This window comes from Vulpes lagopus, chromosome 5 (genome assembly GCF_018345385.1).
Source record: "Vulpes lagopus strain Blue_001 chromosome 5, ASM1834538v1, whole genome shotgun sequence".
NCBI lineage: Eukaryota > Metazoa > Chordata > Mammalia > Carnivora > Canidae > Vulpes > Vulpes lagopus.
This window is the reverse complement of record NC_054828.1, coordinates 25,769,129-25,784,226: the sequence shown is the minus strand read 5'-3', so window position 1 is coordinate 25,784,226 and position 15,098 is coordinate 25,769,129. Positions and strand designations below refer to the sequence as shown.

The 15,098-nt window shown below is 41.2% G+C and overlaps 1 protein-coding gene across 2 annotated transcripts in view; it reads left to right on the top strand.

Moving 5' to 3' along the window:
- NPAS2 (neuronal PAS domain protein 2) overlaps positions 1 to 15,098 on the top strand; it is a 158,469-nt gene that overhangs the window by 81,127 nt on the left and 62,244 nt on the right. For both annotated transcript variants that reach the window (XM_041756923.1, XM_041756924.1), the window contains exon 3: positions 12,816 to 12,964. In XM_041756923.1, the coding sequence (XP_041612857.1) occupies positions 12,816 to 12,964 (149 nt within the window). The remainder of the gene's footprint in view (positions 1 to 12,815; positions 12,965 to 15,098) is intronic.

Below are 15,098 nucleotides of genomic sequence, written 5' to 3'. Positions count from 1 at the left end.
ACCTCAGAATTCAACATCAGGTAGAGATCCTAGTATGGAAGTGTGTCAGATGTTATGGGTAGCATCTCACTGGATGCTTGAAGGGCTTACACAGAAGGCACCACCAGCCCAACCTGTCTGCACATGAAGTAGATTTTTTAAAAGATTTTATTTGTTTATTCATGAGAAGGAGGCAAAGACATAAGCAGGGGGAGAAGCAAACATCCCTCAGGGAGCCTGATATGGGACTTGAACCCAGGACCCCGGGATCATGATCTGAGCCAAAGGCAGATACTCAACCACTGAGCCACCCAGGTGCCCCTGCACATGAAGTAGATTAAAAGTAGATTAAAAGAGTCCACTCATGATGATAGTAATTTTTTCCTCCTTTCACTGACTTTATTTTTATTCCTGATCTAGTTCACAGATCAGGAGTTCTGATACAGTGATTTTTCATTTTTTCCATTTGGGAAACAGGATTTTTGGTGACATATAAAATTCACCTGCATCACTGTTGTGTGCCTTTGTGAATTTACAGAGGACTGAGGACACAAACCTACAGGAACACATCTACATTCACTTGCATGCTCAAATTCCCCATTCTGGCCATGAGGCCTCTCCTAGGAGGATGCAAGATCAATGTCTTCTTTCCTGGTCTGTGCCATAAGCTTCTCAGAAGGACCTGCTCCCCATCCAGCTACAGCTCTCCCTCATCAGTAGCTAAGTGTAAAGCCCAGTCTTGCACACTCAGTATGCCCACCTGTGATCATCTATCTCCTCACCAAGAAGGACGGGAGAGAAGCATTGAGCATAGTTTATATAACATGCCTCATGAAATCCCCCAACAGAAGGGCCTTCAAAATTCCACCTATAGGAGAAATGAAAGAGGGGTGTGGTTTTTGTGTACCTGTGTACATATGTGTGTTCCTCTTCTGCAACACTTGACTTTGAAACCATGGTCCTCTCCGACACCCTTTCTGCAGTGTCTCCTTCCTTGAGTTCTCTTGATAAGCAGGGTCACCTCATAAGAATGCCAGCTGCGGAGCTAAATCTCACTTAAATTCTAAACTACAAGTACAGTATTCCTGTGGAATTCCGGGGCTCTGGGAGCCTACACCTCTGCCCCTCACCGCATGTGCCCCAGCTAGGCAATATGGGTCCCCAAGTTACCCTCAATGGGCAGGAAGAGTAGTTTTATTGGCTTAGTAAATTCTATGTTGAGATGCGCTATAGTTTCCTTTTGATGCTTCTTTAATGCTAGCTCATTAAAGTGATACAGTCATGCCAAAGGAAGGAGGACCTGCCTAATTCATCTGTAATCCTCCTTGTTTCCCAAGAGCCACCCAGAAAAATGCTTCCTTAAGAATCTATCATTAACTATTGTCTAGCTCTCCCCTATATACTTCCCTGTATAAGGGATCCTGCCATCAGGGCTTCAGAATTTATGTTCCTCCTTTTTGATTCCTATGGGTCTTTTACACACTCACTAAAAAAAGGTATGAAAAGATATATTGATGTTCTGGAATTGGGTAAGATGGAGTCAGCCTACTCCATCCTGTCCACCACACTGAATAGAGTTATAAATGGGCAGATTATATGTAATAGCTATTTGAGAACCCTGGAGAGTATATAGTAGGAGGCAGACTAGAAAAGCATCAGAATTTGAAGTACCACTGAACTGGTATTTTCTTCCTTCCAGTAATCCCTAACCTTGACTCAATGCAGCTAAAACCACAAGTAGAAATCTGTGCTGATAGAGAGAGGACCCAGAGAAGCCCTCTAGTCCTGCATTGGGAGTAGGAGCAGATTGAACAAGGGGAATCTGCCCTCTTTTGTTCTTTTCTCCATGTCCTTGTACACTGTAAGCAATCATGTGATAGCAGGAGCAACAGCAACAACAGGGATCCATAAGAAACTTGAAATGTTGAGGGAAAGGAACTTATCTCTCTGAATGGAGGAACTATTGTTCTAAGAGGGTGGGATGAAACTCATGCTTCCTTCTTCCTCTCTATCTTTCTACTACATGGCCCCAAATGAAGGTGTAGATGTAAAAAGTGTGACACAAAGCAGAATAAAACAAAGAACCAGCTTTCTGGCCAGAGGAACAAAAATGGGGCATGGAAACCAGAAAGTACTAGGCAGAGATCTGAGAGGAAGGAGCTCAGGAAAGAGACCAAATAAAGAAGGTTATGAGATCCTGAGCCTACCACCAAACTGAATATGCATGAATCTGACCTTAAATTGCATCCCATAGACTTTCAGATCTGAACTGTGGGGTAAACCACCACCCAAGGTCCAAGACCAGCCACATGGGACAAATCTAAGTAGCACCATGGATTTCTTATCAGAAACCATGGAAGCCGGGATGCCTGGGTGGCTCAGCGGTTCAGCATCTGCCTTTGGCATGATCCCGGGATGCCAGGATCAAGTCCCACATCGAGCTTCCTGCATGGAGCCTGTTTCTCCCTCTGCCTCTCTCTCTCTGTGTCTCTTACGAATAAATAAATAAATCTTAAAAAAAAAAAAAAACCTTGGAAGCCATCTGGTGATGACACAGCATCTTTTTAAAGTTGAAAGAAAAGAACCATTAGCCCAGAATTCTAGATTCAGTAAAAATATCCATCAGAAATGAAGGTAAGTGAAGACATTCTCAAATGAAAACAACAACAAAACAAAAAACCTAAGAAAGTTTTTTTATCAGTAGACCTGCTCTGAAAGAATTGCTAAAGGAAGTTTTTCTAACAGAAAGGAAATGATACCAGATGGAAACTTGAGATAAGAGATATAATGGAAGAGTAACAGAAATGGTAAATACCTGGCTACATAGAATAGATAGTCTGACATTTGGGAAAAAATAACATAAGCTTATCTGATTCAGTGTGTGTAGATGTAGTGCATAAGATAACTGCAACATAAAGGGGGAGAGAATATAGGGAATTAAATGGAATAGAGTTTCTACATCCCACTTGAAATAATAAAATATTCTAAGTTTTTATATTATAACCCATTGAGTAATTACTAAGCATTATACAAGGTACTGTAGTAAATAAAAACACAATTGATAAATTAAAATGAAATGCCAAAAAAATATTTTAACAACCCAAAAGAAGGCAAGATAGAAAAAATAGGAACAACAAAAAGAATTAAAAAAAAAAACCCAGATGGTACAATGATATACCTAAACCTAAACATATAATTACATTAAATGTAAGCATTCTAAATATGCCAACTAAAAGTGATTGTCGGAATGAATTTTTTTTAAGATTTATTTATTTTATTTATTTATGATAGACATAGAGAGAGAGAGAGAGAAAGGAGAGAGAGAGAGAGAGAGGCAGAAAACATAGGAGGAGGGAGAAGCAGGCTCCATGCGGGGAGCCCGACATGGGACTTGATCCCCAGACTCCAGGATTGCGCCCTGGGCCAAAGGCAGGTGCTAAACCGCTGAGCCACCCAGGGATACCCTGAATGAATTTTTTAAATGACTTAACTATATGCTGTTCACAAAGTATTCACTTAAAATATGATGATATAAGTAGGCTCAAAGTAAAATTGTGGGTGATGACATACCACACAAACAGTAATGAAAAGAAAGCCAGAGTAACTATATTAATACAAAATAAGGTAGATTTCAGAGCAAAGAAGATTACCAGAAATAAGGAATGACATTATATAATGAAAATGAGTCAGTTTACCAAGAACACATAACAATTCTAAATGTGTATACACCTAACAACAGAACTTCAGAATGCATGAAGCACAACCTAAAGAACTGCAATGAGTCTTTAATATGCTTATCACAGTAATAGAACTAGTCAGATAGAAATTTAGCAAGGATATAGAAGAACTGAAAAAACCATCAACCAAAAGGATCTACTGAACATTTATAGAACACTCCACCCAACAATGGCAGAATGCACACTGTTTTCAAGGACCCATTGAACATTCACTAACCAAATCCTGCTTCATAAAATAAATGTAATGAAATCTAACTGAACTGAAATTAAATTGCAAACAGAAAAATGGCAGCAACAATATCTCTAAAACTGGAAATTAACAGTATGGCTTCTAAGTAATTCAAAGTTTAAAGAGGAAGTCTCATGGAATTTTAGAAAATATTTTGAACTGAACAAAAATTAAAATACAACATATCAAAATTTGTGGGTTGTATCTAAAGCAGTGCTTAGTGGGAAATCTACAACATTAAATGGGTACACTGGGGAAGAAAAGGTCTCAAATCAATATCTAAGCCTTCACCTGAAGAAACTATAAATCATAGAGCCAAATAAATTCAAAGCAAAAAGAATGAAAATATTAAGAGCATAAATCAATAAGAGTGAAAACAGAAAAATTATAGTGAAAAACCAAAACATGATTTTTTAAAAAATCAATAAAATTGGTAAGCCTTTTGCAAGAATGACCCCAAAAATACATAAATTACCAATAGCAGGAATAAAAAGGGAAGTATTATTATACACCCTTCACACATTAAAGGACCATAAGGGAATACTCTAAACAACTGTATCCACATAAATTTGACAACCTAGATGAGAGGTACCAATTACTCAAAAAACATAAGGTACCAAAACTCCTGCAAGATGAACTAGAAAGCCTAAAGTGTCCTATAACTAATAAGGAAATTGAATTTATAATTTAAAATCTTCTGAAAAAAAATCTCAGACCCAAATGGTTCCACTGATGAATTCTGCCAAACATTAAAAGAAAAAATATCACCAATTCTATACAGTCCTTCCCAGAAAGTTAAGAGGAGGAAACACTTCCCAACTTATTTTCTGAGACCAGCATTACCCAGAAAATACACAGTACAAGAAACGAAAATATATACATACGTCCTATGTACCTATGTGTAAAATACATCAAAACCCCTGGAGTTTTTATCCAGGGGTTGTAAGAGTGTTCAGCATTAAAAAACCAGTCATTGTAATCCATCAAGGTAGCAGGATAAAGAAGAAAAACCAAAACCACATTTTGGAAGGAAGCAAAAAAAGTGTTTGACAGAATTCAACTTGTATTTTTGATATAAACTCTCAGCAAATTAGGAATCAGAGAGAATTTCCTTAACTTGGTAAAGGGTATCTATAGAGGAATCCCTGGGTGGCTCAGCGATTTAGCGCTGCCTGCAGCCCAGGGCGTGATCCTGGAGACCCGGGATCGAGTCCCGTCAGGCTCCTTGCCTGGAGCCTGCTTCTCCCTCTGCCTGTGTCTCTGCCTCTCTCTTTCTCTCTCTCTGTGTCTCTCATGAATAAATAACTAAAATCTTTTTAAAAAGGGGGTATCTATATAAAACCTATAGCTGATATACTTACTGACAAAAGACTGTTTTCCCTTCTAAGATGAGAAATAAGACAAAGGTATCTGCTGTCATCACTCTGTTCAATGTCATACTGCATGTCTTAGCCAGAGCAATAGGAGTAAAAGAAACCAAATGCATGTTGATTGGAAAAAAGGAAATAATGATTCCCTTATTAACAGACGACATGTTTGTATATATAGACCCTCCCAAGACACTTAGCAAAACAAACAAATAAAAAACTCCTGTAACTAACAAGTGAATTTAACAAGGTCACAGGATACAAGGTCAACACACAAATCAATCATCTTTCTGTAGGCTAATGTGAACTATTAAAAACTGATATTAAAAATGCAATGCCACTTTTATAATCAATCCAAAAGAATGAAATACTTAAGTATAAATCTAATAAAACATGTGAGACACCTACTAGAAAATTGCAAAATAGTAGAAATCAGTGATGACCTAAATAAATGGAAAGATTGTGTTTATGATTGGAAGACTCAACAGAATAAAGATATCAAATTTCCCCCAAATTGGTCCATAGATTTAAAGCAATTCCAATCAAAATCCCAGCAGAACTCTGTAGGAATAGACAAGTTGGTGGTAAAATGTAATGGAAAGGCAGAGAAACTAGAATAGTCAAAAATAATTTTGAAAAAGAAGAATAAAGTTGGAGGGATCACATTATCCAGTTTTAAGACTTATTATAAAGCTACATGGTACTGGTGGAGGAATAGATCCACTGGTCAATGAGAGAAAATAGAAAATAGAGAACCAGAAACTGACCCACATAAATATGACCAACTCATTCTTTACAAAAGTAATCCCATGTAGAGATGCCTTTTCTTTAGTGATATTGCAAAAATTGGACAACCCTATACAAACAAATAAACTTCAACCTAAACCTTACTTATTATAAAAATAACTAACTCAAAGTGGATCATGAAATGTAAAATGTGTAGAACTCCTGGAAGAAAACACAGGAGAAAATTGTGGCCTGTGATTGGGCAGAGGATTCCCAGACCTGACACCAAAAGCACAATCCACAAAAGAAAAAAATTGCTAACCTGGACTTCTACACAATGAGAAACTTTGACCCTGTGAAAAACACTATTAAGAGAATAGAAAGGCGAGCTGTGAGAAAATACTGACAAATCATATGTCAGACAAAGGACTTGTGTCAGAATATGTAAAGGATGCTCAACACTCAACAGTAAGGAAACAAAACCCCAACTTCAAAATGGGCAAAAGACATGAACAGATGCTTCGCCAAAGAAGATATACAGATGGCAAAAAAGAGAACATCATTAGCCATTAGATAAATGCAAATTTAAGCCCCAGTGAGATAATACTGCACATCTCTTAGATTAGCTAAAATGAAAAGTACTGACAATATTAACTCCCCTTGAGGAGAAAGAACATCTGGATCGCTCCTACATGGCTGGTGAGGGGGTAAGATGGTAAAGCCACTCTGGAAAACAGTTTGGCAGTTTCTTATGCAGCTAAACATACATTTTCCATATGACCCAGGTTACTCATTTCAGAGAGCTGAAAACTTGTGCTTACACACACAAAAAAAGTTGTATACAAATGTCTACAACAGGTCTCTTCATGACCACAAAAAAAAAAAAAAAAAGGAAAACTTGAAATTTCTTCACAGATGATTGGATAAACCACCCGTGGGACATCCATACGATAGAAAACCAGTGTTCAGCACTAAGACGAGGAGGGTACTGATAGGCACAGCGACCTGAATGAGTCTCAAAGGCCTTCTGTGGGTAGAAGAAATCAGGCTTGGGGGTTATGTGCTGTGCGATTGTGTTTATATGACATTCTCCAAAAGAGAGGGCACAGTGATGGAGAACAGGTGGGGGGTTGCCAGGGGCTACAGGTGTGGAGAGAATGAAGAAGATTTTTAGAGGGAATTCTTCTGTCTCTTAGTTGTGATCATGGTTACATGAATTTCTTCATGTGTGAAAATTTCTAGAACTGTGCCCCAAAGAAAAAGTCAAGTTTACTGTGTGTTCATTTTGAGAGTAAAAATTTTAAAGGTCTATATTGTCAGCATTACTTGTCCTTTGACCAATGAAATTCAAGTGAGGCTCCTTTGCCTCTGATTCCCAACTTTCTCTCCTGTGCTCCTCACAATGAGTTTGGTTAGTACTGAGCTGAGGAGCACAGCCCCTAGCCATGCAGGGCACTGTGGTCCTGTGCCCGACCACCCTCACTCCTCCTTCCAGTCTCTGCTCACTTCCCCCTGCGTTGGGTCCCTCTCCTCTTTTTCCTGAAGTCCTTACCCTTTCCCTCCCTGAGACTGCCCATCAGCACCCTGTCCTGGATTCATCCAAAAGCCAGGACCAGACCACCTGTACTGGCATTTGAGACTCTCTTCTTCTTGTCCTCTCTCTCTCCCCTTACTTTCCCGCATGTTCCCAGCTGTCCTGTCACACCTGACCACTCGGCTCTTCCTTGGCTCATTCCCCCCCCCCCACTTGCCCACCCACCCCTCCAGGCCACCTTGCCTCAGCCCCTTCCCTGAAGGCTTCCTGGACTACCTCGCATGGCTGATCTCCTCCCCTTGTGTACTCTCCAGCAATTTGTCTCAACTTGTCGCCTAACCCTTATCACATTGCACCTGATGTAGGAATTGCATTTCTTCCTCTAAACCCTAAGCTTCTGTTTTTTAAGATTTTATTTATTTATTCATGAGAGAGAGGGAGAGACACAGGCTTCCCTGCAGGGAGCCTGATGCGGAACTCGATCCCAGGACCCCAGGATCACACCCTGAGCCGAAGGCAGACGCTCAACCACTGAGTCACCCAGGTGTCCCTGACTCTAAGCTTCTTTTAGTTGGCCTTTTTAAGTTGATTTTCTGCAGTATTTTTCCCTGAGCACAAATACCATCATCCTGTTAGCATGCAATGCCATTTTTTTCCTGCAGAATGTGTTCAGTTTCTATGTTGTCACCTCTGCAGCCAGATTTGTCATTCTTAGTCCTGTGTTCCCAGAGCGCTGGTGCACAGCTCCATAACAGATACCTCATGATGGTTCTGAGGGAGCTGCAGGAGACAGGAGAGCACACTGCCTCCCGGTACGGGCGCCCAAGCCAGCCTGCTTTACCACTTCCCAGTCATTTGACTTCAGGGAGTCATACATCTCAGTGCCTCAGCTGCTTCATCTGTGAAATGGGAGTAGTAGTATCTTAAAGGGTCATTGGGAAGATTAAAGTAATTAATATATATATAAAACATTTACAGTAGTGCCTGTTACATAGTAAGTACCAGGCAAATGTTATCTCCGTGACCAATGTCCCTTGAGGAACACTAGAAAAGATCTCCTGGGGGCTTTTCAGCCCTGCATTCAAAACCAAAGGGTCAAGCTTGTATCAATCTGTATTTAAAACATACACACAGGGATCCCTGGGTGGCGCAGCGGTTTAGCGCCTGCCTTTGGCCCAGGGCGCGATCCTGGAGACCCGGGAACGAATCCCACGTCGGGCTCCCGGTGCATGGAGCCTGCTTCTCCCTCTGCCTGTGTCTCTGCCTCTCTCTCTCTCTGTGACTATCAAAAATAAATAAAAATTAAAAAAAAAAAGCTTTCTTTTAAAAAAAAAAAAAAAAAAAAAAAAAAAAAAAATAAAACATACACACAGACACAGACACACACAGACACCCCTTCCCTCCCAGCCCTCCTCTCTTTCTCTCTGCCTCCCCCTCTCTCTCCAATTCAATAAGAAGACAAACAACACAGTTGAAAAATGGGCAGAAGATTGGAGTAGACATTTTATAAAAGAAAATATATGAAATAGTAGTAAACATGTGAAGGGGTGTCCAACATCATTAATCATCAGAAAGAGGCAAATTGAAACCACAATGAGAAACATCGCAGTGCCTAAAGTGAGAAGAGACTGATGGTACCACGTGTTGACAAGCATGTGGAGCAACACAAACCCTCATAGGTGGCCGGTGGACATGCAGACACGGGACAGCCACCTGGCATAACAGCATGGCAGTATCTAACCACGGTGAACATATACTTAGAGTATGAGTCAGCAATTTCACGCCTGTGTATTTGCCCAAGAGAAATGTGTTCCTGTGTCTACCCAAAGACACGGATGTGAATACTCAGAGTAGCATTATTCTCAATACCTCTGCACTGGAAACAACCCAGGGAACACTAGTCAGCCGTCAAAAGGATGTTAATACATGCAACAATGTGGATGCATCTCCAAAACTTAATCCAATGTACGTTAAAGACTATATGCTGTCCGATTCTATTTATATGAAATTCTAAAAATGTCAAAACTACAGTGACAGCAGATCATTGGTTTCCTGTGGCTGTCATTGACGGTTGATCAACAGCAAAGATGCAGGAGACTACCTTTCAGAATGAGGGAACTGTTTCATCTCTGTCTGTGGTGGTGGTGACACAATTACCAAAATCCATCAAACTGCACACTTAAAATGGATGAACTTGCCCGAATGTAAATAGTGATGTCCCCAGAAAAATCAAACCCAGAGGCTGATTAAGTGTCTTTCAGCTGGTTGTCCCGGTGCCTTCTGTGTGGTGTCTCCCCGCCTGCCAAGACGACCTCCTCATTGGAAATAAGGTCATTTGAGGCTCATTTTCTTTCTCTTGCCTCAGAGCTGCAGATCCAGCTGACATTGACCGATTTCCAGTGGGCACCATAGTGTGTCCCAGGCGGAGGCTGATGGAAACAAGCTTGTGTTTCTGTCACTAATGATATGAGCCTTCATCGTATCCTCTGCCAGGCCATGTTGGTTGTCATTACACCCATTGAAGAAGAGAACAGAGTAATAATGAGCTGGGTGTTATCGGCTCACAAATAATTTATAATGGGCAAACTAGGACAGGAACAGAGCTTTTTTTGGCTAAGGAGGCTGCATGTCACTCTTTAAAATCTAGGCCAAAAAATTATTTATAATGCATAGACAGTCACTCAGAAAGTTAAAAGGTTCCTTTCTTCTCTCCTGTGTGTTTGAACATGATGCTTTTTACCCTCGACTCACAAAAGGCACCTTAGCATCTTCCTTGGACACCTGCATTTCAGTCCATGACTTGGAGAGCACATATATGAGGGTGATTACTTGGCTAGGAATGAGGCCCTTGTAGAAACCCCTTAAGGGTGTCGGGTCCTCAGGGGTGCCTGGATGGCTCAGTGGTTGCGTGTCTGCCTTCAGCTCAGGTTGTGATTCCGGGGTCCTGGGATCAAGTCCCGCATCAGGCTCCCCACAGGGAGCCTGCTTCTCCCTCTGCCTGTGTCTCTGCCTCACTCTCTGTGTCTCTTATGAGTAAATAAATAAAATCTTTTTTTAAAAAGTGTGTCAGGTCCTCCCCCAAATCCAAGAAGGTTAGAAATGAGCAAAAAGTCAGGAAAAGGAAGAGATCTTGACTGTGGGGAGTGACCACACACTTGAGGTAAGCTTTGAAAAATTGCCTTGGGTATTATCAGGAAGGAGCCCAAACTGAGATATAATCAGCAAAGGATGGCTCTTCAACAAGTGTGTTGAAATAAAGGCAGGTCATGTGTCCTTAGGCAGAGGCAAGCAAAGTGGTTATGGCCACCGTGGCATCTAAGAAGAGAGTATTTGCATTGTGACCCTTGTTTGCAGGGGCTGTTTGGGGAAGCAGAATCCTTATTGACACCAATACCTATAGATATGGATACCTACCCAAAGGGAGGTGAAGCCCTCTGAGTTATCTTAAGCCACCAGCACCCTGTCCTGACTACACGTTGGCCAATATCCTCCTGATAAGTGATTGGCTGCCCCGGCCACCTTGATGCCAGGCCCCAGGGTACCTAGAGCAGCAGGTAGACCACATTCAATGGGCCCCACAGCTGTGGCTCCTGCTCTCTCAATGAGCTGATGTGGAAAAAGTCCATCCTGGGTGAAATGAGAAAGGTGAGTCAGCTCTTGATCACTTTTGACTAAGATGACTATTGATAGAGACACCTGGGTGGCTCAGTGGTTGAGCATCTGCCTTGGGCTCAGGTTGTGATCCCGGGGTCCCAGGATCGAGTCCCGCATTGGGCTCCCCACAGGGAGCCTGCTTCTCTCTCTGCCTCTCTCTGTGTGACTCTCATGAATAAATAAATAAAATCTTTAAAAAAAAAAAAAAAAGATGACTGTTGATAAGGGGCTTGTCCTGTGGAGCTCAGAGCCAGCCCCCAGGGTCTGTGGTGTGTCATTAAAGATCAAGACCTCTAGAGTGGTGCTGCTTCCCAGAGCTCCTCAGGCTGAGGGCAGGCTTCCTGCGATGCCTGCCCCTTGTTGGGCTATCTAGTAGAGAGGCCTGTGTAGCCGTGTGCTCCTGTTCTGGTTCCCAAGGATCCCAGGCTTCCTCAGAGGTCTCCTCCCCACAAGCCAAGCAGCTCTACTTTGAGCTCTGTATAGATGTGCGGTGTAGTGTGTCATATTTTAAATAGACTTTACTTTTTTTAGAGTACTTGTAGGTTTACAGAAAAACAGCAGAAGGTACAGAGATTTCCCATCTATCCCCTGTCCCTATGTACGGATGGCCTCCCTGTTATTAACAATGAACCTACATCAACACATCATCATCACCCAGAGTCCATAGTTTACGTTAGCACTCACTCTTGGTGTAAATCTATAGGTTTGGACAAATGTAAAATGATGTGAACCCACCAATATAATATACAGAGGAGTATGACTGCCCTAAAAATCCTCTGTACCCCACCTATTCATCCATCCCCACTTCAGTCCCTGGCAGCCACTGATCTTTTCACTGTCTCCATAGTTTCGCCTTTTCCAGAATGTCATATAGTTGGAATCATGCAGTATGTAGCCTTTTCAGATTGGCTTCTTCCACTTAGTAATATGCATTTAAGGCTCCTCTATGTCATCTTTAAAAGGGTTCATCTGCTCTTAGCAGCTTGACAACCATACGCCTCCCCTGTCATACGTTGGCCCTGGGTCGAGCACGGCTTGCAGACGGTTTTTTATCGGGTGTGCCTGTCTTCCCAGAGGATGATGAGCTCCAGGGCGGGGGCCAGGACATATGCCCTGTGTGACACTGGCTCTCTGCCAGACACTCCAGGTACCTGGTTTCCCCTTGTAACTTGATACCAAAGGCTGAGTGCTCTGGGTTGGAGGGGACGTGGTTAGAGCCTAAGGAAGGGCTATCAGAGCAAAGCCCTCTGGGCTGCAGCCATGTACGCAGCATGTCATTTGCTCTCTGAAGGTTAAAGCTCCGTAAAGTCAGAGTGAGCAGCATCTGGCAATGGAGCTAATCTGTGTAAGATTTTGCATCTGAGTCAGAACTTACTTGTTAACACTGTCTGTCTTTGTGGCCAAGAGTCTAGCAAAACATTTTTCTGTCCCCATTATTCAACTCTGAAATGTGGTGAATGTTACTTTCCCTGAAAGAGTTCTGATAAGATGATCACGACAGAGCACAGTCTGATAGCAAATACTTCCATTTCACAAAAAGCCTTTATGAAGTGGAATATTCTAGTAACCTGTGTGTTCCGTGTTTACAGAGCTTCTCGAAACAAGTCTGAGAAGAAGCGTCGGGACCAGTTCAATGTTCTCATCAAAGAGCTTAGCTCCATGCTCCCTGGCAACACTCGGAAAATGGACAAAACCACCGTGCTGGAAAAGGTCATTGGATTTTTGCAGAAACACAATGGTAAAGGTTATGCTTCTCTCCATTTTTATTCCATTCCTATCCTTTCATTTGGTGATGACATCATCAAGCTGGTCCTATGCTTGGTTCTCTCTTTCCAGCAAAGCCTGATTTCCTCAGTCACAGGCATTTTCTTGCAAAGACACTCCACCCTCTTTAATAGCCCACCTCCAGCAGGTTTGGGAGAGGACGTTCACTTCCCAAATTGCTTTATTAGCCAGAGGAGAGAATCCAGAGAATCCTCACAGGTAGCACCCAGCATAAGTGGAGTGGCATTAACAGTGGGAGTGTCTTGATTAAAAGTGTCTACAGCAAGCATTTTTCATGCAGCTTTGAAGAGATGCAAGGCCCAAGAATTCATTTTCCACTGGACTGAAGTGGGCTGGTTTCTCCAACCACCTTCACAATGGCCTCTGAACTCCTTGGTCTTCTGAGCTCCACCATGGAAAAATTAAATTGAAAATCAATCATCTACTTACTGTCAAATCCATTTTTTTATTGAGATATCAGTCGTGTGCCATAAAATTCACCATTTTAAAGTTTAAACTCAGTGGTTTTAGTATATCCAAAAGGCTGTGCCACGGTTAACACTAATTTTATCATCCCATAAATCAGTCACTCTCCATTTCCCCTCCCTCCAAATCCTGACAACTACTCAACTGCTCTCTGTCCCTCTCTATTTCCTATTCTAGGCATTTCATACAACTGGAACCATCCAATAAGGTCCTGGAACCTGGTCTGGAACCAGACCTTTTGTTTCTGGCTTCTTAACATTCATATTTTAGCAAGTACCTGTATTTCACTCCACTTTATGGCCAAATAATACCTATTGTATAGATAAATCATATTTTGCTTATCCATGTATCAGTTGATTCTCTGGGGTTGTTTCCACTCTTCAGCTGTTATGAATAATGCTACTAGGGACCTTCATGTACAGTTTTTTGCATGGATATATATTTTCAGATCTCTTGGATATATATCTAGGATTAGAATTGCTTGGTCCAATGGTAACTCACGTTCAACATCTTGAGGAACTGCCAAACTGGTTTCCACAGTGGTTGGACAATTTTAGACTCCCAGCAGCAGTGTATGAGGGTTTCAATTTCTCTACATCCCCACCAACACTTGTTATTGTCTGGTTGTGGGTGTGTGAGTGAGTGAGTGAGTGTGTGTGTGTGTGTGTGTGTGTGTGTGTGGTGTTTATTATAGCCTTCCTAGAGAGTAGGAAGCAATATCTCATTATAGTTTTGATTTGCATTTCCCTAAAGATTAATGATGTTCAGCTTTTCATGAACTTATTGGCCATTTGTATATCTTCCTTAGAGAAATGTCTATTCAAATCTTTTGTCCATTGTTTAATTGGATTATTTATGTTTTGTTGTTGAGTTCCTTACATATTCTGGATACTAGACCCTCATCAGATATATCATTTGCAAATATTTCCCAGACTGTGGATCGCCTTTCACTTTTTTACTGATGTCCTTTGACACAAGTTTCTAAGTCTGAAGACCAGTTCTCTTTTTTTGTTATCGTTGGTTGTGTGTGTCTTAGGTTCCTATCTAAGAAACCATTGTCTAATCTAAGGATATGGACGTTTACATCACCTATGTTTTTCTTTTAGAGTTTTATAGTTTTTAAAAAGAGTTTTATAGTTTTAAGCCATAGATTAAGCATCAAGCATACAAGCTACAGGGTGAGCATTTAGGTATTTAATCCATTTTATTTTTTTGTACATGGAGTAAGATAGAGTTGAAATTCATCATTTTGCATGTGGATATCCAGTTACCCCAGCATTCCTTTCCTTTTTATTTTTTTTATTTTTTTTTATTTATTTATGATAGTCACAGAGAGAGTGAGAGAGAGGCAGAGACATAGGCAGAGGGAGAAGCAGGCTCCATGCACCGGGAGCCCGATGTGGGATTCGATCCCGGGTCTCCAGGATCGCGCCCTGGGCCAAAGGCAGGTGCCAAACCACTGCGCCACCCAGGGATCCCCATTCCTTTCCTTTTTAAAAAAAACTTTTGAATACTTAGAGAAAATATATAAATAAAAATTGTAAAAAAAAAAAAATAAAAAAATAAAAATAAAAAATAAAAATTGTACAATTAAATTACTTGTCATACTGTATATTAGTAAA